Source organism: Vulpes lagopus, chromosome 9 (genome assembly GCF_018345385.1).
Source record: "Vulpes lagopus strain Blue_001 chromosome 9, ASM1834538v1, whole genome shotgun sequence".
Classification (NCBI taxonomy): domain Eukaryota; kingdom Metazoa; phylum Chordata; class Mammalia; order Carnivora; family Canidae; genus Vulpes; species Vulpes lagopus.
Genome location: NC_054832.1, coordinates 49,123,568 through 49,148,609, shown reverse-complemented (window position 1 = coordinate 49,148,609; position 25,042 = coordinate 49,123,568). Strand labels below are relative to the sequence as shown.

Genomic DNA, 25,042 nt, shown 5'->3' with positions numbered 1-25,042 from the left:
TTGTTGAGGATTTTTGCATCTATTGGCCTGTAATCGTGTGTATGTGTGTGTGTGTGTGTGTGTGTGTGTGTGTGTGTGTGTGTGTGATATCTTTGTCTGGGTTTAGTATCAGGATAACACTACCCCCTTGTAAAAATAAGTTTAAAAGCATGCTGTTCTCTTCGATTTTTTGAAGGGTTTGAGAAGGATAGGTATTGAATATTTTTTGAATGTTTCATAGGGGCAGCCCAGGTGGCTCAGCGGTTTAGTGCTGCCTTCAGCCCAGGGCGTGATCCTGGGGACCTGGGATCGAGTCCCATGTGAGGCATGAAGCCTGCTTCTCCCTCTGCCTGTGCCTCTGCCTCTCTCTCTCTCTCTTTCTGTGTGTGTGTGTGTGTGTGTGTGTGTGTGTCTCATGAATAAATAAATAAAATTTAAAAAAAAATGTTTCATAGAATTTACCAGTTAAGCTATCTAGTCCTGGACTTCTGTTTATTGGGAGATCTTATGTTTTTGTCAGAGTTTACATCTCTTAATGAATCCTTTAACTTAAAATTATAGTTATTTTTACTATTTTTGTCTTTAACTCTTCATACTAGAAAGCTAGATTAATTCCAGTGAGAGTTTTACTTTCATATGTTTTCTTGTTATTAATTAGTGACTTCTAAGCTTAAAAGAATCCCTTTAACATTTCTTTTCAGGCCAGTTTAAGAGTGATGAACTCTTCTAGCTTTTGCTTGTCTGGAAAACCTTTTATCTCTTCTTTATTCTACACAATAACTGTGCCAGGTAGAGAACTCTTAATTGCAAGTTTTTTGCTTTCAGTACTTAAATTTATCATACTACTCCCTTCTGGCTTGCAAAGTTTCTGCTGAGAAATCAACTGATAGCCCCTGGTACAGAACAAGTTGCTTTTTTCTTGCTGTTTAAGATTCTCTCTAACTTCTGACGTTTTAATTATAAGTATCTTCATGTAAATTTGTGTTGTTTTAAGTCACTATTACTATGCTTATATGTTACAGCAGTAATATGTAACTAATAAAGATTTTTGTACCTAGCAGTAGAGTGTAGCTGTAACACATATCTAAAAATCAGAAAGTAGTTTTGGAATTGGGTAATGGTTAAAGGCTGGAGGAATTTTGAATATGACAAAAAAAAAAAACCAACCTGGATTACTTTTAACAGACTGTTAGTAGAGAATGGATGTTTAAGGACACAGAAGAAGGTGAGGAGCACATAGAAAAAAAATCTACATTGCCTTAGGGAATACTTAACTCACGATAAGCAGACTGTTGGTAGAAAGGACATTAAATGTTAAGTTGAGGGATACTGGTGAGGACTCCAAAGGAAATAAGGAATATGTTATTGAAATCCTGGAAAGGAGTTATTTGTTATGTAATGGTAGAAAGTTTGCTAAGTTATGTCCTACAGTTTTGTGGAAAGCAGATGAACTGTTCTGTGGTACCTGTAATGTAGTTATGTGGTAAGTGATAAATTGAGATATTTAGCTGAGGAAATTTACAAGCAATACATTGAAGTATGACCTGATTTATTCTTGCTGTTTGTAGTAAAATGTGAGGAGAAAGAGATAAATTCAGGAAATAACTGTTAACCAAAAAGGAACTAGGATTTGATAATGTGAGGAATTCTCCATCTATCCAGACTGCAAAAGATGCCAAAATAAGGAGATTTGCTGTCAGGAAAGCATACTCCAGAGATGTTACAGAGTGTGACTGGCCAATCTATTGTTAACACTTTGAAAGGATAAAAAGATCGGCGTGTTCAGTCACACAGAGGTGACTGAAGAGATAGGCCTGTGTCTCATGGACCCTCTCAGCCATCTTAGCGGAAGCCAGGAATAGAGAATTCTCCAAAAGAATTGTGAAGGATCTGCTTGTCTAATGGAGTGAACCACAGGGTTCTTGAGGGTGTTATACAAGCAGAAATACTGCCATCTTAACTGGAAAGGATAGAGAAAGGACAAAATAAAGACTGATGGACTCAACAAAATTCTACAGACAGGAAATAGTATGACAAAACTCCTCTACTATTAACTTGTACTATTCTCAAGGAAAAAACAAAACAACATAGATGACTCTGAAGGCAGAATGTAGGCCCAGAGGATGGAGCCATGGGGTCCAGAGGCCAGGGCTATGGTCCTGGAGTGAGGAACCAAGAGCCACAAGGGATTATCCCCCATCCTTGAAACATCATAGTTTTTTTTTCAGTGAGATTTCTGAGGTGATAAGATTTTGAACTTTGAGTCTTTACTAAAATGTATTGAGACTTTATTTATGAGGAATGGACATGACTCTTTGGGAGCTAGGGAGTAGACTGTGATGGAGAGAATAATGACTTTCCTAAGATATCCACGTCTTAATCCCCAGAACTTGTATGTACATGTTACTTTTTATGGCAGAAGGGATTGTGCGGATATGATTAAATTAAGGATTTTTTTTAAAATTTATTTTATTTATGATAGTCACACAGAGAGAGAGAGAGAGAGGCAGAAACACAGGCAGAGGGAGAAGCAGGCTCCATGCACCGGGAGCCCGACATGTGGTTCGATCCCGGGTCTCCAGGATCACGCCCTGGGCCAAAGGCAGGCGCCAAACCGCTGCGCCACCCAGGGATCCCTAAATTAAGGATCTTAAAATGCTGGTATTATCTTGGATTTTCTGAATGGTCCGGTGGTAAGAACAAGTATCCTTGTAAGAGGCAGGCATGTCAAAGGAAGAAAAAGATGTGTCAATGGAACCAGTGGTTAGAGTGACATACTTTTAAGGTGGACAGGGCCATGAGATGACGAAGACAAGCAACTCTGGAAGATGGAAAAGACAAATGGATTCTCCTCTGAATTCTTCAGAAATGATGCTACCAGACCCATGCATTATTTTAAACTTCTAACTTCTTAAATTATGAGAATAAATTCATCCTATTTTAGGGACGCCTGGGTGGCTCAGCGGTTGAGCATCTGCCTTCAGCTCAGGGCATGATCCAGGGGTCACGGGTTGAAGTCCCACATCAGGCTCAGGAGCCTATTTGTCACTCTGCCTATGTCTGTGTGTGTGTGTGTGTGTGTGTGTGTGTGTGTCTTACAAATACATAAATAAAATCTGAAAAAAAATTGTGCAATTTTAAACCACTAAGTTTATGGTAATTTGTTAGAGCCAAAACAGAAAACTAATACATTCCTTCATTTATAAATATTTGGAGAAGAGCTAGTATATTTCAGACACAAGTTGGCTGCTAGGAATATAGTAACAAATGAAGTAGATATAGTGGATTCTACTTTTACATGTTTGTAATCTGGCCAGAAACAGTGGAAGAGAAGTGTGATTTTTTTCCACATGCTTGCTTTGATATGCATGATTCGTGGACATCTACAAAGATACATTTCATAATAACAGCTAATGCATATGCCGGTCACTGTTCTAAGCACTATTTATACATTAACTCATTTATTTCTTATAATAATCCTGGGATAGTGTTACAGATGAGAAAACCTCTATAGATGAAGAAACTGGATATGGATATGTAAAGCAACTTGCCCAAGCTCATGCACCTGGGTGACAGAACTGATATCCAAATAAGTAAGCCAGCCTGGCTCCAAATCTGGAGCCTTAAAACACTTTTTAGCAACTCTAGAATCTGAATCTGTCATTGTGCATAGTTCGATCCATAAATATAAATTTGACGCTTATAAGGCAAATAAGAAACAGTGGCAAAGAAGTCAAGGAATAGAGTTTTCGAGAAAAAGATAATAATTAACATTGTCAGATATTGAGTAATGTCAAGTGGAATGACTATTAACCAGAAATGCCTTGATTTGGTGTTCTCGTTATAAAAATATTCCTGTTACCATTTTAGGAAGTTGTATTTATTAACCATTATTTCTCAGAATGTGGCAGGCCTTTGCACTCAGCAATTTATTAGTTTCAGCTGCTTCAGTATATTCGGACAGCTGTCACTAACCCATTGAGACCATGGGCTCCAACTCAAATACATATATCTTGGCCTCATTCCTATGATGTCCTCCAGCATAGATATATTTTGCTTTGCTTCCACTGAAATTTTTCAAGATGTCTTGTCCAGTGATGTGCATGAAATTAGCTCCTTCAGATACCTACTGACATACTACACAGCTTTCTGTCATCTTTCAGTGACACTTCTGCAAAACTCAAACCAGCTTTTAGAGCGTCAGGGTACCATATACATTTATCCTGTTAGATATGGACAGATATTTTTAACTAGCATTTGCATTAAACATTATTTTTAAGAACCTTTGGATTCACATAATATCTACTAGTGAATAACATTTCAAGATTAAAACCATGGTTATTTTATCTTCCTCTGCCCCCTTCTAGCTCATGCAAGTACATGCTTAATAAGTATCTATGGAATGGAGTAATGAGGCATAGAATTCTATTAACTATTATTGTCTTACTTTGAGTAATGAACAACTGTTTGGAGTATTATTACAGCTTGGTAACAAAGTTAACACAAGAATAACTTCTATCAGCATTATTTGTTGAATACCAATTGTGTACCATCATCCACTTTATACATCCACATAGTCCTGCAAGCTTCCAATCTTGGTCTATCTCTCACTAATAACCTGTGGTCACTTGGGACTCTTCTCTTTCAGCACTCCTTGCACAGCTCTCGTCTACAGAGCTTAGAGAAGAATGAATCAACTTCCTGTCAAGGGCTGTTTTTTTAATACACTGTCATAGGACCTGTACATCTACTTTCAGACCACCTATTTTTGAACTTACAGAATATATTTTTAATGTTATCACTCAATTATTGTCTGTACCCCTCACTAAAATAAAAACTATACCAATTGTGTCTATCTTTGCTCACCATCACATTACCCACATGGCACAGTCTGAGTGCATGAAGTATATATATATTGGAGATATGAAAAAAATGAAAGTCAATTTCATTTTAGTGACGAATCATACATAGAATCTTAAATTTTATAATAAAAATTGGATTAATATGATTAATCTGGTGGGAACAAAGGTATTTGTGGTACTGGAAGCACATACCATAAACTCCCCCCAAAATAGTAAAACATTTTTTTTTCTCATTGAATCAAGATAAAGTGGTTGCAAGCTGAAATCCCAGCTCCCTCTCTGCTATGCTACTTTCTTACAAACATTTCTTTAAGTAGTCTTAGAAGTTGGGAACCAAAGGCTTTTGAAATTGAATAATCACCTTTTCACATGCTGTATTTGTGTTCATATTTTGTGAGCCCCCTCATGACTCATTTATGTATTTACTGCACAGTCCAGGTGGGTTTTCTAAAGCTTTCCAAGACAGGGTTTAAAGATAACTTGAGATTTAGTGTTCATCAAACTAAAGGAGACAGTTTGGAAAATAAAATTTGAGACTCTTTTTTCCACTTACAGTCCTGTTTCTGTATCTAAGGCCGTTTAAGTAAACATCTAAAAATGGTTTTTATAACAGTAAGAGAATCATGAATTTCATTTACATATTTACTGTTCACATACTGCTGTGCTGGTAATGGCAAATGCAGAGTTTATTCAAATAGTTGTCTTTGAACACATATGTGAGGTCAAAGACTATCCAGGTGGTTCTGAGCTCTTTAGCAGACACAAATACACACAAAATGAGGATTGGAGCTGGATTCCTGAAATACCCATGGGCTATGTAATGCTAAATTATACCTGAAAATTCAATCTATTCAACTCAGCAGGCTGAAGTCGCTCATCAATGTGATAATTATAACTAAATATGAACAGGAAAGAAATTAGGAGAACAGGACTGCTGTGTATACCACTTTTGTAGACAGGCTGAAATGAATTCTATTAATATATACTTAAGATATTTTATGCACATTTTACATTGGAAATTATTAGAAATTTTGAAGTAACTTTTGATGTTATCATCAGAAATAAATATATGCTGAACATGATTCATAAATAGAAATTCATATTTAGCCAAAAAGTCTTAAAAGTCCGTAAATAATCACACATCTTAGTATTGCTCTCTGTTCATTTTAAATACTACATTTTTAAAACACAAACCATAATAAAATCTAGACCAATATTTTTAAGATTGTGTGTGTGTGTGGTGTGTACACTTAACTTTATGACTTAATTTTATCTTTTTTTAAAGATTTATTTATTTATTTATTTAAGACAGAGCACACAGTGAGGTGGAGGGAGGAGAGGCAAGGAAGGAGAAGGGTCAGAGGCTGAGGGAGAAGCAGACTCCCTGCTGAGCAGGGAGCCTGATGCAGGGCTGGATCTCAAGACCCTGAAATCATGACCCAAGGTAAAGGCAGATGCTTAACTCACTGAGCCACCCGGGTGCCCCTAATTTTATCTATTTTTTATTTGAAATTTCCCCCAGGTCATCCTAACCCACTTGATTCATTTCCTTGAAGAACATTCTCCAAATCCATACTGGATCTTAAGTTAATATGCATATATCATATGCATTTATTAGGCTTCTGTGTTGCCTTTACATTAGTATCTTTAGAATCCTTGTTCATGCATATCTAGAATCTTTTATTTGGAGTCCTAGAATGGGTATCACAATGCATACCATATTGAAATCCTATGTGTCAAATTTATTCTCCCATTGTTTCACACATTAAAAGCAGGTATATCTTCCAAAAGAATAGCAGTAGGTCCAGCAATTCAAATTGAAGTAAAATTCTAGATAATGTGCTCTGTTTTCTACTTTTTCTGAATTTGATTTCATCGTCTGACATTTATTCATTTAAGATGAATAATACTAGTATCATAATACTATCATGAATTGGGCATGGCTTTTGCAATTCACAAACGTAGATGCAGATTTCAGCTCTATTTCTCACCAGCTTTGTGAACTAAACCTCACTTGAACCTCAGTTTTCCTATCTGCAAAATGAGATAACAATTCCTTTCTCACATAACTGTTTCAAGATTAAATAAGACAACGTAAGTAAAATCCTTGGCACTAAACACATAGTAATTGTTGATATGTTTTCATTTGGCTCTGTAATTAATCAATGAACTATTTTCATTTAAAAGATATCATATGTATTTATATTGCTTGCACTATGAAACAAATATTGGTTAACTGTAGAGGTGATGATGTGAAATTAAAATATGTGGTCCTAACCACAATGTGGTAAATACTCTTTAAAGCAGAGAATGCAAGGCAACATACCATAAAATGCTAAATCCTGCGATTCAGCATAATGTACTTTTTTTTTAGCATAATGTACTTATCCTCTGCCTCATACTAATAAGAATTTAAGGTGACTTACCCCCTACTTATGCTTCACTACCACATATATCCAATAGAGTATATTTTATATAGATAAAAGATAGCAGAAGAAAAAATGGAAAGAGAAAACCAAATGTTCTTGTTCAGAGGCAAGTCTGATGGAAGAAGTTGATGGAGATAAGAACCAACCAGAAAAAAAGAAAAAGGAAATATGCTGGGTAATCAGCAATTTGTGCAAAAGCACTTATAGCACTTTATTTCTCCATGGACATTTCTACATTTTGTATTCATCTGCCTCAGGTCACCACCATTACCCTGCATCTTCTCTGCTCCTTTAAGGATCTTCCCCAACTAGAGTCTGGCCACTAAAGATTCATCCTCCAAGCACTGTAGACACTAGCTCTCCAACTCACAATTCTGTGGTTTTTAATCGGTAGATAGATGGGTAAATAGGTGATGATAGGTAGATACATAGGTATATAGATAAAGAAAAGGAGAGATATATATTTCTAATTTTGTTAATTCTATTATAGTGAAATTCTACACATAATTTTCATGAACATAATAACTATTGTGATTTTAAGGATGTTTTAATGTCTCACCACGATTCTTTGTCAACTCAGTAGTATCCTTCCATCTCAGGACACAGTGAAGATGCTAGGTCTGAGACAAAGTTGTAAGCTACCGAGGAAGTCTTTTTCATAAATAAAACACCCCTAGGGAACATGGTTCAGCAGTTCCCCCACATGATGCCCACATCCAATAAACTCTATTATTGTGTTCACTTGTCTGTGAGGTAATTTGTTACAGATATACTACTCTTTATGTGGCTGTCACCCTAAGAGACTTTGTACATTTTAGTTCTGGGATTGCTACATTTTTAGTGTGTAACAGTCAACATTTTCTAAGATATGTTGAAGTGAAATAGACTATGTACACAGGCACATATACCTTACTTCATATTTCTAGTTATAATCTGTAGAAAACTCAAAACTAATCTAATTGTATGTTTTAGCCTTTTTTAAAAAAAAGTCATTTAGGAGCCATTAAATATTTGGGCCCATTCAAAGGATGTGATTAAAAAGATAGAATGCCATTATCCTTGACATCATGCAAATAGATTTATCCAGATATTAATGGGAAAATAAGACCACTAAGAAGATAAAACTAAGTATGAAACATCAAATTTAGGCTAAGGCAAAAGAACAATGAAACTAAGAGAAGGTAGAATGGGAACCATACAAAGAAAGGGAATTAAGCAAAAGCAAGGATGCTCAACAACAATGACCAGTAAGGAGATTCAGTGAAAATAAAACCAACTGTTGTGTGAGTGATAAAGGAGAAACATTTAACTGTGTTGAATACTTTAAAGTGTTAAATATTTCTTTTAGAATTCAATGATTTTAAAGACTTCTTTGATATTAGAGCATTAGGAACTGGAGAAAGTCCAAAGAAATGAATAAAGACTTAATAATAAAATCCAATTCTTGTTTACAAAAAATCTTAGAAAAGTCTTTTCCAGATACATAAAAATATTTAGTGAACCAAACTGAGGAATATACAGTTGACTTGTTTGTGAAGTACAAATAGTCAAGTATAAAGCAGCATCATTCTGGAAATTTTCTCACTCATCTGAACCAATATTACAAGTGAAAACTTGGACGGAAAATTAGGAAATTTTATATTTTCTCTGATTTAAAAAAGAGCAATGATTAAATCTGATGGTAAAATGAGGTGCTAGGTAAAATGACAAGATTTTTTAATATGTTAGCCACTCAATATTTTAATTAATAATTCTTTTTTTAGATTATCCACTATTGAGAAGGCACTTGACTCTGGGCAAACAGGTATGGATCCAGTTCCAGGACATTAGGCAAGATAGTAAATCACTTAATATAGACATGCACAGAAAATACAGATACATTTTCTTAAACTGCCAAAAAGATGGATCAGTGATTGTGCTGGGGTTGAAAATATTTGGGTGATATCCCTGAAATATCTGAGCAAAGGTCTTTTGTCAAGAATTTACAGGGACTGCACCAGCAAGGAGATGTTTTAGTAAAGAAGGCAGTGCTCAGAGCTAAGCTGAGAAAAGGAGGAGTTCCCTCCGGGGCAGCTGACGTGCTAACGAGGGAAAGGTAGAGAAGGTCCACATCTGAAGGTTGTGCTGCAGAGTGACAAGAATGACAGAAGAGAAAGGTCAACTACAGGTAACTTTCTGTGCGAACCTGAGAAAAACTGACCAAAGGGAAGTTGAGCTATCACTCAGATCAATTAAAGAAATAATTTTGGACTAGGGTGTTCAGAGGGAAAAAGCTCTATGCTACCTCTGGGGAGTCCCGGATGGAAGCCCCTGCTGTGAGTACCTGGTTCAAGTAGCCCCAGGACCTGCCCCTTGGTTCCCTTCAGTTTTCCATCCAGCAAACTTGTAAAAGCTCACTATGGTAGACCAGACATCTGTAAATGGGGAATTTTGGCAACTTCACACCTTACACCTTTTCAGTTTTAACATTTTTATTGTTCTAGCAAGTCTCTGAAATGTAAGCATCATGCAGTTCAAGTTAAACAATGCTACACAGTTCACCTACTAAGTCTTGATAAAATTATTTGAAGTTCTGTCAAAATTAACACATATTGTTAATTTTTATGTATTTTTTCTTCCAAGTTCTTATTTAAATTCTAGTTAGTTAATATACGGTGTAACATTAGTTTTGGGTGTAGGACTTAGTGACTCATGACTTACGTACATACTGTAATTTTTAAACTAGTAAGGATGTCAGAACTCTGGATGGACTAATCATTTGATACTCTGGGTAGTCTTTAAATGTTCTTGCAGTGTTCTATGTGGAAGAAAGGATGATAAGGGCTGGGGCAGCGGGAGGAGAGGTGGGTCATGTGATGTCTGAGAAGGTGAAGTCACGCCTCCTGCAGAATCGAGCAGACCTCTGCCATCCCAAGGAGTCCATGGTGCTTCTCACCGTGAGCATGAGCCTGTGGTTAACCGCACTCATCCCTCTTGGAAGTTAGTTGAGCACGACTAGCTGTTATGGAAATATCCCTCTGTGGGTCTTCATCCCTTGTGGCCTAAATAGCTACCAGAAAGCATCGCTTCAACCTTACATGGCACTGGCTCAAGAAAAATATCAACCAGTTCAAAGCAGGGCATTGCCTCTTGTTCTCTGTGAGGTTTCAGTCAGAACACTTAATCTCTCAGCCTTATCTTACTGCAACATTAAAAAAGGGGAAAAAAAACAAAATAATAATAAGAGGAGGAGGAATCCATCATGGGATTGTTTTTAGTATTCAGCGAGTGATCCTGTAAAACTCTTAGAGAACAACCTAGCACCGAATGCACACTCCCTGGATGAATGTTAGCTCTCCATAAGCCGCAGTGTTTGTTCCCTGTGATGAGTTCCAGCAAACATCATTTTTTTTTAAATTTCAGTTCATTATTAGGGAAATTATAATGACACTTTTACATGAGTCTTCTCCAGCAGCTACCCAGTGCATTGTCCCTTCATTCAGTCCTAAAGTCAAATTGGTCTATTTTTCAATAAAGCAATCTCAACACAACTACCGAAGTCACATAGTGTCCCTGAATATTATTACCTGCACCTGCCCTCATTTGGGGAAAGCTTACTCATTTTTATAAGGAAGGCAGGGATAGCTAAGTAATGGAATTGCAAAGATTATGTGACGTGATGTGTACTTAGCAGAGTGCTTGTACTTCCTTTATTTCTCATTGTACACACACACACACACACACACACACAATACATTCTCTCTCTCTTTCTTCCTCCTTCCCTTCCTTCCATCTTTCCTTGTTTCTTTCTGCTTCCTTCCTTCCTTTCATTTTCTTTCTTTCTCTCTTCCTCTCTTTCTTTCCCTCTGTCTCTTTCCTTCCTTCTCATTTTTCTTTTATGTTATAAGTCATCGTCTCTTACTTTGCCAAATACTTTAATTTTTTAAATGGTTCCTTCCATGAAAAAGGGAAAGGCATTGGCATAATCATTTGATTTTAGATTTAGATTTAGTCATCCTTCTCATTTATCAGCATTCATTAAATTTGTATTTAAAGTATGTATTTTAAGTAAAGAGTCCAGTAGGGGCACCTGGGTGGCTCAGCTGATTAAGCATCTGCCTTTGATTCAGTCATGATCCTAGGATCCTGGAATCAAGCTCCACTTGTTGGACTGACTGCTCAGCAGAAAGTCTGTTTTTTCGTCCTCTACCCCAGCTCGTGCTCTCATTCTCTCGAATATAAATAAATAAAATCTTAAACAAAAAAGATTGAGTCCACTAAAGGAAATCATGTTGCAAGGAGTAGAGAGAGATTTTATAAGGCAAGTAATACTTCTTTTGGCCTCTGATATTATAGGCATAAAGCTGATTTTAAACATAAAACAACTGTACTCTGTCTGAATTCTTAAAGGGGGGGGGTAACGAATGAGATACCCGGACCTGTGTGCTCTCTTCAGCTACTTTTTCTGTCCTGTATGTCTGCATTCTTCCTCCCTACTCTTACAGCTGAAAATTTCCCAGCTAAGACCTTCCCCTCTCCCTCAACTACTTTTTCTACCACCCTCTCATCTTCCTACCTGTACTGCAACATGGTGCTCATGAAGTTGGTCTTCATCCATCAGGTATAGTTGAGGTCCCAATTTTGATGGTTTAAAACACTAAACACAGATGTGAGATCTGAGAGTGGATGACTCTGTATTCCCTGAGATAAGAAAAGTAACGTATGAAAGAGTTGATAACATGAAAATCCCTGTGTGGAAACTAAGAAAGTCAATCATGGTATAAGGTTGGGAAGGCAACAGTGTACAAACATTGAGGAGTACAAGTCAGGATACTTGTTTTACTGTGAGATGGGTGAGGCTGGGTGAAGCGTTGTAGTATATGTGAAACCAATTTAAATTGTTACATGGCCTCTTCAAAAATTGTTCAGATTGATATTAATTGCAGATACTACAGCACTAACCATGTGAAAAGAGAAAAATTACACATGTGTTGGAACCATATAAATAATATTACAAATCAGTACCATTTATATCATTATATCATTAGGCTATTTCTGCCTCGTAATCACCAATGACATATTTATTGGTATCATAGGTATGTATAATGTATGTAGGACAAATGGTTTTAACTTTGTTTAGTTGTAATAGACTTTTATAGTTTGTTAGTCTTCTGGAGTGAGTAACTTTTATAAAGGAGAACTTGCTTAGTGGTTGTGTCTTTGTTTCAGTAAATTTGAAATTTATCTTTACACCTAAGTATATACAATTCCACCCCAAACAGTGAACTCATCCAAATTAACTTTGGGGCCAAAAGATAGACATTAAATGACAAGTATTTGCATCAAGTAAGAAAGTAACTACAGTCCATAAACATAAATTTGACTATTGTCCAGATTTATTGAAAAATAAATTATAGCTGTTATTGTCTTTATAATTTAAATTACTTTATAAAAAAGGCTTTTATTCAGCATACACTTACCAAGAGCTTACTTTATACCAGGCACTGATAGGCCCTCTAGACATGTATCACCAAAAAATGATAGCTTGTCATCCGAAAGCTAATGCTGTAGTAGGCAGAGACAGAAAAACAAGTAAATACGTAAGTGCTATGGAGAAAAATTAAGCAGGTTAAAGGTTGTGGAATATAAGGTGTATTATATGTCATTAAGTAAAGGTCTACTTATTTTATTTATTGAAAGATTTTAATCTCAGTATTAGAGAAAACAAAAGGAAATCCTTCCAGTGTTTCATAATTGACTATTTCTTATAGTAAGATATAACCATAGTGGTGTTTGACAAGGGATTTTGCTAAACACTGCAGTTTGGTCCTCAAAAGTAAAAGAAACTAGAAATGAATACTGCTAAAAACCTGCTGAAATGTTATTCTTGAAATCTATGATCATGAAATGTAGTAATTACTTAAATATAAAATATTCTTGACAGTGAAATAGGCCTTCTATTAAGAAGAATATCTCCTACTATCAATAAGTAGACTGGGCAGCCCAGGTGGCTCAGCGGTTTAGCGCAGCCTTCAGCTCAGGGCATGATCCTGGAGACCCGGGATCGAGTCCCATGTCGGGCTCCCGGTGCATGGAGCCTGCTTCTCCCTCTGCCTGTGTCTCTGCCTCTCTCTCTCTCTCTCTCTCTCTCTCTCTCTGTGACTATCATAAATAAATAAAAATTAAAAAAAATAAGTAGACTGAGTTTGTTAACACCAAAAAAAAAAAAATAATAATTTGGGCAATTGAAAACGTCTTTTGCGTTTCACTGGAAGATGGAAGCTTAATGTATAATCAGGAAGTCTTATTACATAGAAGTTATTCGCTGGTGTAGAAATCCTTTGGTATTTTAAATAAAACTGCATTTCAGACACCTTAATTACCACATGAAGGAGATCTGAAATCATACACAATCTTGGAGCATTTGGTGGAAAGGTAGTGCTCCTGAGCTTCTGCTGGGTGCCGCGCGTTGCTCTCAGAGCGGAGAGCACAGGTATATGAAGACAAAGCTTCCATGCTGTCCAGTTGACAGTGTGAAATGTGTTCAGATAAGGTTATGTCCACAATATTTTGAAAATAGAGGTCTGAGGACAAAAGTGAAGCAACAGGGGCGAAGGTGGGCAAAAGATTCAGGAGAGGCTTCTTTCAGGAGGGGACAGAGCACCTAACACATAGTAGGCACCTACTGACTTTGAGACCCTATCGCACACCTTTTCTCTTCCAGGCCTGGGGAGATAATGTGAAAATGTTGTAATTCCTGCATTGCCTGAGAAGCAGTCTGTTTGGAGAAATAGACAAAACTAAAAGTGATAATTGCTTTAATAATTGAACATACAAAGTGCATTGGGAGCTCAGAGAAAGAATTGCGCAGAATTTCGAAAACAAAATGCAAATCTGAGCATTCTAGGGTGGCTAACAGACATATGCACCCAAAGGATAGTTTCTAATTTCTATAAATATCGAACAAGGGTTTTTGTATTTCATATTTGTATTTTCAGTTTTACTGTTCTTGCTAAATACATGAATCTGTTCTAATACAACATTGCTTCAAGCACAGCACTTTAATAGTGCAGATTTTATTCGAGAACTTAACTGACATCAGTTGGGGGGAGGTGAAAGGAACACAATTTTCTCTAGAAGATTTGCATTAGAGAGAGTAGTTACAGGCTGTAGCGTCTCCCCTGTAATTTTATGAGAATGGTATTACCCTGGCTTTCACTGTGTGATTGCTGGTTACCTTCTGTCAGTGAGCAAGTCTTACTGCAAAGCACAAGCACAACCCGTCTCTTTGTCTCCGTGGTCAAAGCAATTACTTCTTAGAAAGTCGGATTTTTTCAGAATGACCATGTACAGGAGCAAACGCAGACATCAGAGATGTAAGTAAATTCTGACCCAACTTTTTCTTATGACTGTGGTGAGAGAAACATACTTGATTCCTTAAAAGACTAATCATGACTTTTCCAGATCTCTCCTGGTAGTAGGAAAAATATTGTAGCTCTTTTCTCTCTAACCTTTATCTTTACCCCCCTTACATGCTTGGAAAATGTTGGGGGGGGAGAGGGGATAATTCACTTGTTACTATGGAAACCTTTGGAAAGGTTTACAAAATCAACAGAGAAACAGATCAAATGCATTTCAGTCTAGCTCAGCAGCCTTCATTCAGGCATGATCACTGGATAGTTCTCTCTCTTTCTCTCTTTTCTTTTTCTTTCCAGAAGTGATAGATTTTCTTTCCTGGAAGTCTACTGAAGGGTTTCGGAAGCTAGCCTAAAACTTCTATTTATTTATCCAATATCAATTATAACTCTCAGGAGAAATAAAACAGTTTAGAATAGAGGGGAGAGAGTTCATTGTGAATGACAAGCTGAATAGGTAACAGGATATTCATTGCCAAACTTCTTGGTCCGGAGCATATTTGTAACATAATTCACTACAGGCACCATTTTAAAGGGTTAAAAGAAGTCATTTGTAATCTACCCTAAAGGAATTGATTCCAACTGAAAAGGAGCAGCACAGTTACCCTGGCCTAAAGTCCAGAACAAAGATGATTATGGAACTGAAAGCCATTAGCTTTAGCTAAAAATCCAAGTCTTATGATAAAACTGTGTTTGGTGGTAAAGCAATATGCCTGCCATGAAAAGCTTTCCAATCACTTCTCTTTCTAGTAAGCCCAATTCGTTACCACTTTATCTTCCCTATTGTCTAAAGTAAAGTAAATATTACCTTAGTCAGTCCAGTGCGTCCTATCACTGACTCTGTTTACCATCTTAGGTGACTACAAGTTGTTCTATAGTCGAAGTCCATACTTTTTCATTATTCCTATGATATCTTTAGATAACATTAAATATTTTCATATTACAGAAGGGCTGTTGGCAACAATGATTCTATCGAAAGACCAAAATATGATAGAAATGAAATATTTTTTGAGTGTGATAATATTTTTGGCCAATTTCCACCAGAGACCCGAACACTAACATTTTTCTTGTTCAAAGAAGTTTTATGCACCAGAGAAAGCTCTGAGGGCCAGGACTGCCAGTTTGATTTTGTATGCCTGATTGCCTTTTGATGCCTCTCCTTCTAGTGATTGAGAAACAACATATGATAACTGCTGCTTGTTTCTTATAAAAATAATTGGTACAAAGTCTACATATATATGGCTGATTAATTTCCTTGTGATTTCCTCCCACAAGAATGAATCTAAATTATGCATGTACTTGAAAACCGTCTTATACCTTTACTCCTGTATCTTTTATACACCCCCTCATTTTTTTCCCATGTAGGTAATCATCACCTTAATGCACATGGCAAATAAAAGATTATAGAAAAATTGTACTGAGTCGCTCCCCTAAAATGTGCTTGCTGAAGTCTGCGATTAAGCAGCAGGAAGAAATTGTGAATTACATGAGACAAGTCAGAAGATGTATAATTATACAGGGATGAACACAGTAGGGTGTACTAAATGGTTTAGTTAAAAAAAAACTAATGTGTTACTTATGTTTAATTGTATCAGCTATATTATATCGTGTTAACTGTTTCTATATTCTAATCATATAAAATATTGGAGAGCAAGAATATGATAAAATTAAAGTATACAGAGAGGTTAGCAATAAAGGCAAATAGAATCCTTAAATGAATTTCTATTTTACACTAATAATATTTGCAAAAGTGGAAGGTAATGCAATTGTTTGCTATCCGATGGGTATATAAAAATATCTGAATTATCTCATCAGTAAAAACCAGTGCATTTCCATTTTCAATCATATCTTTTATGTGTGTGTTTTTGATCATGTAAAAGGCATAAACTAGCCTAGAGGCAATTGTAATCCAATTAAGGCAATAATTGCACACTTAACAAAACCTCAATGTTAGAAAGAAGGAAAGTGCTCCTATGATTTTCTTTAAAATCGAAAAAGTACATAAATAAACTTCCTAATTTCCTCATTCCCTAAAGCCTTACTATAATATCCTTTAGTAAAAATAATGCAACTTTGTTTTAGAGGACCTGGTGAGAGGAATAGGAAAAGTGCATGTGGCTATGCTAGGAAATCGAAGAGAGGGGGTGGGAGAGCCAAAATAGTTCTAAAAAAAAAAAAACCAACATTTTAAAGTATAAATTACACTAAGCCTTTGAAAATTCATGTGGGATGTCGAAATCCATTTCTCACTCATGTCTAGATTGATTATTTATAATTCCCTACAGAGGTGAAGGAAAGGGAGGGAAGAGTGCCCTTTCCCTTATTCTGGTGGAACACTAGCTGTGGAAAATGAAACAGCTTCGGTGTGCGGTCAGACAGCAGATCTCACCTGTGCACAGCTGCATAATGACTTTCAATTAGATACAGAATTTGTTGAGTGGTATTAAGAAATGTTTGCATATGTCGGACATTGATTTTGCCGGAGCCAAACAGATACTTTAAGGAACTCAAATATATGTAAACCTGTTTTGACAAATTGGGTGGAGGCAGGAATGATCATTAGTACAAATAACTTTGTTCTTTAATGTTTAACATTGCATTTTTTCATACGTACCGTATCATGCTCTTTATTAAAGCATGAAGTTTGTGTTTAAATTTTCAAAATGTCATATTATGTATAAAACAATGTATACCTGTAACCTCCCTTGCCAAAAGTCCAGATGACCTTGAGCAAACATTTTTTGGTTTTTAAAAGAGACATTGAGATGCATTTTTAAAAGTGAATATGCTTTTGAAACACAGACCTAGAGAAAAGCTAGAGTACGATCCACATGCTGTTAGATGCAGAATTTTGAAAATACCATAATCCCCATACCACAGCAAAGAGAACAGTGTACATCTAATTTTAGGTGTGTAACATGTCATTTTATTTTCCAAATAAGAACAGATGTTCACTTTTTATTATCAAAGATATGTTTGGATGCTTATCCATTTTATCTATCCCATTATGGAAGTGCTTGATGAGATCACTTCAGGGACCTGAACACTAGCCATAGTCCTCTACCTGTAATCTTGACCAACGTCTGTTATCTCTGTGGGTTGCAGTTTCTTTTTCTACAACTTTAGCAGACTGTGCAGAGATTTTTTTCTAAGGTGTCTTCAATCTCTAACCCCCAGAGTTTCCACAACATAGATCTTATCATGTAATTATTCTACTCAAAGAAATTTTATGGGTTCTCATTGCCTCGACTGTGGCTCTGGGCTCAGGTGCTTCAGATCCATGTGACCATGGATTTACTGCAAGAGACTCTACAATTCATATGAATATCAATCATTGCCTAATAATAATGATGAAAAGAAGTATGTATGTATATATACCCCTGTGTGTATCACCCGTGTATGTATATACATACATATATACACTTATATTATTTTTCGGTTCTAAAATGATATGCTTAATAAAAGATGGTACTAAATTTGTAACATTTTTAACAGCATATATTTTATATGTTTTTTAGGCCAGTTATAGCACATAGGGATTTTATGTCTCAATGTTTTAAAAAAGTGTTCTCATATTTCCAAATGTTGAGAATCACTGAACTAAAAATGAAATACAATCATGACCTTATAAACACATATTTACATCACTGCATACATCTTTCTTGATACCACTGTGTTCTAGCCTTTATCAGGCTACTGGCTTATCCCAAAAATTCATTATAGATTCTCTTATTTCTGCCTTTGCCCATACATCTTCCTGTTGATGGGTGGTCCTCACCTGCATCTTCATGTGTAGAAATAATCCATAGTCAAGGTTTCACTCAAATGTCAGATCCCTTATAAAGGGCTCTCCCATTTCCACATCAAATTTATCCTTTTCTTCTCACTTTTCAGATGCTATTTTATAATTTCATTTACACTTCTTAATGTTTTATCTAAGGTTTCATCAGGTAAGGTACCTTTAATTCTTGTTTGAAGCATTCTCAGAGTATAATGCAATGCTTTGGCCATAACTGTCTAGTCCATAACTGTCTAGTGAAATTTCTTCATTTAAAGAAATATTTATAGGGGCACCTGGGTGGCTCAATGGTTCAGCATCTGTCTTTGGCTCAGGTTATTATTTCAGGATCCTGATATCAAGTCCCGCATAAGGCTCCCCGTGGGGAGCCTACTTCTCCCTCTGCCTGTGTCTCTGCCTCTCCCTCTCTGTCTCTCTCATGAATAAATAAGTAAAATCTTTCAAAAAATTTTTAAATAAAGAAATATTTATTGATCATCTATTATATTACTTTCTAGACACTGCTCTAGTTCTATGGCTATAGCAATGAATTAAACATAATTCTAAACAAAGATGACACACAAATAGATACATAATATGCCAGGTGATGCTAAGTACTATGGAAAAAAATAATGCATGCAAGAGGGAAAGGAAGTTTTGAAAGGTAAGATGGGGAATTATTCTTTTCTATATGGTTGTCCAGAAAAGCCACTTTGGTTAAGGTGACATTTACTCAGACATTTGAAGGAAAAAGAGGGAGCAAACTCTGCTCCTTACTGGATATTCCAGACAGAAACAGCATGTGGAAAGTCTCTAGGATAGGAGGGATATTGGAGGACCACAAAAGAGGTAATAGAGAGTTAATGAAAAGATAAGAGGTCAAAAAAGCACTGAGGCATTGAATGGGTGGAGTAAGACATAAAATTAAATTAAACAATATATTTCATTTGTAACTGAATTAAGATATTTATTAACTTTTCAGAAATAATACCCATAATTTTAAGTGACTTTTTAATTTTCAGATTTATTTAAGAGAGAAAGGATATATGCATGTACACACACGAGTGGGTGGGAGGGGCAGAGAGAAAGAGAGAGGGAGAGAATCTCAAGCAGACTTTTTCCTGAGCACGGAACCCAAAGTAGGGCTCCATCTCATGACCCTGAGATCATAACCTGAACTGAAATCAACAGTCAGCCGCCACCCAGGTGCTCCATTCTAAGAGACTCTTGCATTATTTTTATTAAAATGAAAATTATAAAAATGATGTTCTAAAAAGCATTACACTTCATACTAGGTGAGGCATCCAGTCATAATTGAAAGAGAATCAAATTGTGATTTGATTCATCATGCATATGAATTGACATCATCCAGATGTCAGAAATATTATTTGAAGAATATTTTCTGATTAATTCTTGTAAATATCCTTGTATCCTTGGTATATTATTTCTATCGTTAAAAATCAAACCAAGAGGGATCCCTGGGTGGCTCAGCGGTTTAGCGCCTGCCTTTGGCCCAGGGCATGATCTTGGAGTCCTGGGATCGAGTCCCACGTTGGGCTCCCGGCATGGAGCCTGCTTCTCCCTCCTCCTGTGTCTCTGCCTCTCTCTCTCTCTCTCTCTCTGTCTATCATAAATAAATAAAATAAATAAATATTTAAAAAAATCAAACCATGAGGAAAAAAATAATTTGTAGTTTAATAACATTGTATGGCTCCTTTTTTTTAAAGATTTTATTTTTTTAAGTAATCTCTACACCCAACATGGGACTCAGACTCACAATCTGGAGATCAGGCATTGCATGCTTTACTGACTGACCCAGCCAGGTGCCCTGAGAATGGTAAAGCTTCTAAGCATTCAGAGGAAGAAATGACTGCTGCCAGGCTTAACTGATGTAGAATTGGTGTCTTAGTGGTCAAGATGGATAACAAGTTTAATGTTGTATGATTGTTGGAACATGAGTTGTCTTAGCTCTTACATACATCTTTATTATTACATTCTATCAGATATCAAAGATAAAATGGATTCTTAATTAAAACAAATATTGATACCACATATAATAGCAAAAAAAGAAGTTAATCTTAATTCACAGATTATTTATATCTCAACTGTTGACATTATTTATTATAGAACTATTTGAAGATTCATATGGTCTCAGTTTAAAAAACAATTTTTAAGCTTACACCAAAAAAATGACTTGATCTTGATAAGTAATGCTCTCTGGAGGACACCATTACATTCAATCTTTGATTTCTCTATTATTGATGCTTGTTGGGAATTCTATTCAGATGTCTGAAGTTTGTCCAGTCTTTTTTCCCTTAAGTTTCTAATATGAATTATATAATTATATGGATTGAGAGCTTGTAACTTTATACATTCCTCCATGGAATCACATCTACATGGATAGAATCAGGGTTCTCTGCTTGTGCATGCCCAAAGGGATGGTAGTTACCAGTTGGAGAGTAGACATGAACAAAAGCTGATTAATAACACCCCTGATACAGATTGACCTTATGTAAAGATACGTAATTGGTCTGCCTCATGACCTTAATGATTTATTTTGCTTTTACAGGCTGTAGCCTGTGACTGGTTCCACCTGGAGAAATACTTATTTATATTCTTTCTTTCTCCCTTTCTCCCTTCCTTCATTATTTCTTCTTCTTCTTCTTCTTCTTCTTCTTCTTCTTCTTCTTCTTCTTCTTCTTCTTCTTCCTTCTTCTTTTCTTCTCCTCCTCCTCCTCCTCTTCCTCCTCCTCCTTCTCCTCCTCCTCCTCCTCCTCCTTCTTCTTCTCTCTCTCTCTCTCTCTCTCTCTCATTCTATTCCATGTATTTTCTATTTCACAACACTCCACAAAGTCAGAGGTCACTTTTGTAGAGGGTGAACATTTATACATTTTCTTTTAACATATTTACTTTCAGAAAACAACGTGGCTATCCTACATCATCTGTTCTTTTAGTGTCTATCTTCTGAGGATCTGTGCTGCTGGTCTAGATTTATATCTAGACCTACATAAAATCCACAACATTGACTCTACCCCCAGTTGTTCACGTAAATGTTCTCTACTGAATGGCATTCATCTATCAAAGAATGTTACAGTTAAAAATAATGTCGATTTGTATCTATTGAGAGCAAATGATGCATGTGAATAAAGTAGGCTTTCAGCAAAATAAGATTGGTGCTAAAGTAGATGTTAATATATCTTTTTAAAACACTATCATGAATGTATGGATTTTTACATGATTATAAGAAAAGATGACTATTCAAAAGCATTGATGGGAAGTGAGGTAATACAGAAAGTAGTCTTTATATAGTCTAACGTGTCCTACCTTTGGAAATTTAGAAAGCAACTTTCTTAAAACCATGATCTGATGTTATTATGCTTTTTGGACAGTTTATCTGTTTGGTTGAGCCACATTAAACTGTCATTTTTGTAAGTCAAATAACGCAGTTTCATATTATTAAATATAAACACCAGCTGTCCCAGAAGGGGCAAAAAAAAAAAAAAAAAAAAAAGAAGGGGACAGGTAAATGAAAAATCATAGCGCCAGCACAGGTTGGCATTAAAAATTAAAGGCATGGGGATCCCAGGGTGGCTCAGCAGTTTAGCACCTGCCTTTGGCCCAGGGCATGATCCTGGTAGTCCCAGGATCGAGTCCCACGTCTGGCTCCCTGCATGGAGCCTGCCTCTCCATCTGCCTGTGTCTCTGCCTGCCTCTCTTTCTCTCTCCCTCTCTCTCATGAATAAATAAAATAAAATAAAATAAAATAAAATAAAATAAAATAAAAGGCATGATAGTTAAGCTAAGGATGAGCACTTGCTGTACTAAAAGAATATAATTAGGGAAATGTATTCATTGTCGTTCCTCAGGATATGTAAAGTTAAACTTTTCACACAAAAAATAAAAAGTGTATTCAGGTTTCTCAACATAGCTAGATGACATTGTTTTCCAAGTGACACATCTAACTAGGCTTTGAAGATTATCAAAATTTTAGAAATTGCCCACCTTCCATCAAACTTAAAATGTTTATTATAAAAATTTGAATTCTACCTTTACATGATTTTAGGATTAGACTCTCATTTTTTCTACAAGTGGAAAATGAGACAACTAAAATGAATCAATAATAATACCAAAAATGATAAAAATAGCATTTGACATTTATTGAATTATTACTCTATGCCAGGTACTTTTTTAAGCATTTTGTTATATATGATTAATGCAATTTGTTTAATAGAAATATAACTGAACATGTAAAAGCAATAATCTAGTAATCTATGGTACTTTTAATTTCCATTCCAATTTTAAAATGTTATTTATAATTTCGATATTAATCTCTAGGAAATTGAACACATGAAGTTAAACTAAAATATGTATCTTTACTAGGGTGAAAGAATAAGCTTATATGTCCCTTGAGGAAATGAAGAAATTAACTGTATAAAGCAAAATACATAGTTTGGCCAATATTCCTACATTTTGAATCATATAAAAACAGAAAAAAATATCCTGAGGAAAAGTTTTACATATATATGCAAATGAATATTCACATACAACTGTATTTGCCTGGTGTGCCATCTTCTCTGCAAAAGAATAAAAGGTTTCCAGGACTTAGAAAATCAAAGTGCTCTGCAGTGATTTAGTAATTCATTGTGAGTAGTTACACTCTTTTTGGTCCAGAACAGCTAACTTGTTTGGCATAACCTTTTGATTCATTTTCTTCTTTGTACTTATTGATTTTCTTGGCATTATTTACTGAATTGCACTCCCATTCTGACTATGGACTTTCTGACACCTTTTGTTATATAGGGTTACATTATATATGTGTTAATATTGACTTAAGGCCTTAATGGCCTTTTATCATTGACTTTATATTATCTCTAGAATTTCATTTGTATTTAAAATAAAAATAAAATCCACATCTATTTTGTGAAATGCCTTATAGAGAGTGTGGCATATATTTTTGTAATGTTTCATGCCTTAGGCTGCTTATCATTGGGAAGTGTTATATTTTATATTATATGATTCTTTTGACTCCTAGTGAACTTGAAACTGCCTTAGAGGAACAGCTGGTTGTTTTTCCTTAAATAAACACACATTGTTCTTCAAATTGCTGGTATCTGTCTTCTTAATAGGCTCCACAGGCAATGGGAATCTTGACTTTGAAGTCACCTCTGCTGGGTTCATGTAGATATCTGACTATTTCATACCTTTTTTTTTTTTTCATACTTGAACAGTATCTTTCAACTCCAGTTTGTCTATAAATGAACAGCATGTTGCCATAACTTATTCTTTACCTGTTCTCTGAGTTTATAATATTTTAATATTTTATTCTATATGATAATTAAATGTAATGAAAAATAAAATATCAAAAATATGTGATACCTGTAAATGCATTACATTTGATTCTATCTTTAAAAAAAATTTTATTTATTTACTCATGAAAGGCACAGAGGCAGAGACATAGGCAGAGGGAGAAGCAGGCTCCTCACAGGGAGCCCAATACAGGACTTGATCCCGGACCCCAAGTTCACGACCTGAGCCAAAGGCAGAAGCTCAGCCACTGAGTTGAGTCACCCAGGTGCCCCCATTTGATTCTACCTAATTTATAGTGTCAGTTATTAGCGAGAGACTGGCTCATAATTAAATAAAAATGCACTCACACAGACTCAGAAATAGTTTATTTTTAATTGGAATTCAAGGAAAAAATTCATTTGCTTTATCACTGTCAGCTTTGCTAAGGTAGCAAGGGAAAAATGGTCACTCGAATTTTAAAAGTGGTCATAGAATTTTTCTCAGCACTGAATTTGTCCTCCAAGAACTATTTTTATAATACTAGCCTTTTTCTAATGATCATTTCTAACATACATGATACACTCAAATTTGATTAATGGGTATAGAATCTCCCAAAGAGACTTTAGCAATGAAACTCTATGAAGGTTTCTAGAGTTTGTTTATGCACTAGACAAATATTTTTAGATTATCAGACCAGTTTTCCAAACCAAGCTGGATTTTGAGAGAAGATTTGACTTGAATGGATGTGACATTTTTTTTGAAATTGGAAGAAAAACAAATCATTTAAATTATACTTTAAAAATATTCATTGTTACATGAATATTTAAGAAAGAAGTTAGCAAGCACAGGAACAAGATATTAAGACATAATCTTATGAAGATCATAGATATGTTTGTTGCTGAGATTTTCTTTTAGGTCTCTGGAAATGGTTCTCTGGAGATTAAAACCATGCTAAGCAAGTTAACCAGTTTTCTTATACTAACCGCAATTGCCCATCAGGTTAAAGACAGTAGGAGTTGTTTTCATCCCATGGAAACAGCCATATAACATATTTAGTTGTTTGAAGAAGCTACGAATCATTAGTAATACTATTTCTCCTAGATTACTACTGACAGTAATTAAATCAACAGTTGTAGCAATTTGCCATATACTTCAGGCCCAATTAAGTAAGTCTTGCCTTGCTTATCAGGCTGTTAAAGGATAAAGTGGCTTGGGACCCAGAATTCTCAGTAAGTTGCCTGTCTTATTAATTTTTACCAATGTTAACTTAGGTTGAAGAGTAGGATAAATATCTTTTGGGAGGGGCATCCAAGA

At 35.6% G+C, this 25,042-nt stretch overlaps 1 protein-coding gene and 1 long non-coding RNA gene across 16 annotated transcripts in view; one reads left to right on the top strand and one right to left on the bottom strand.

Annotated features, from left to right (window-relative positions):
* Positions 1-25,042, top strand: part of RALYL (RALY RNA binding protein like) — a 709,315-nt gene that overhangs the window by 481,825 nt on the left and 202,448 nt on the right. The window contains exon 1 of one of the 8 annotated variants that reach the window (XM_041768621.1): positions 14,365-14,625. The exons of the other annotated variants lie outside the window; for them this stretch is intronic. Coding sequence (XP_041624555.1) covers positions 14,589-14,625 — 37 coding nt within the window. The 5' untranslated portion in view covers positions 14,365-14,588. Of the gene's footprint in view, positions 1-14,364; positions 14,626-25,042 lie in introns of those variants that run through there. 8 annotated transcript variants of the gene reach the window in all.
* Positions 1-25,042, bottom strand: part of LOC121498647 — a 105,298-nt gene that overhangs the window by 64,789 nt on the left and 15,467 nt on the right. For all 8 annotated transcript variants that reach the window (XR_005989844.1, XR_005989841.1, XR_005989842.1 and 5 more), the window contains exons 3-4: positions 12,730-12,814; positions 11,826-11,950 (exon numbers count right to left, since the gene is read on the bottom strand). This is a non-coding gene — a long non-coding RNA (uncharacterized LOC121498647). The remainder of the gene's footprint in view (positions 1-11,825; positions 11,951-12,729; positions 12,815-25,042) is intronic.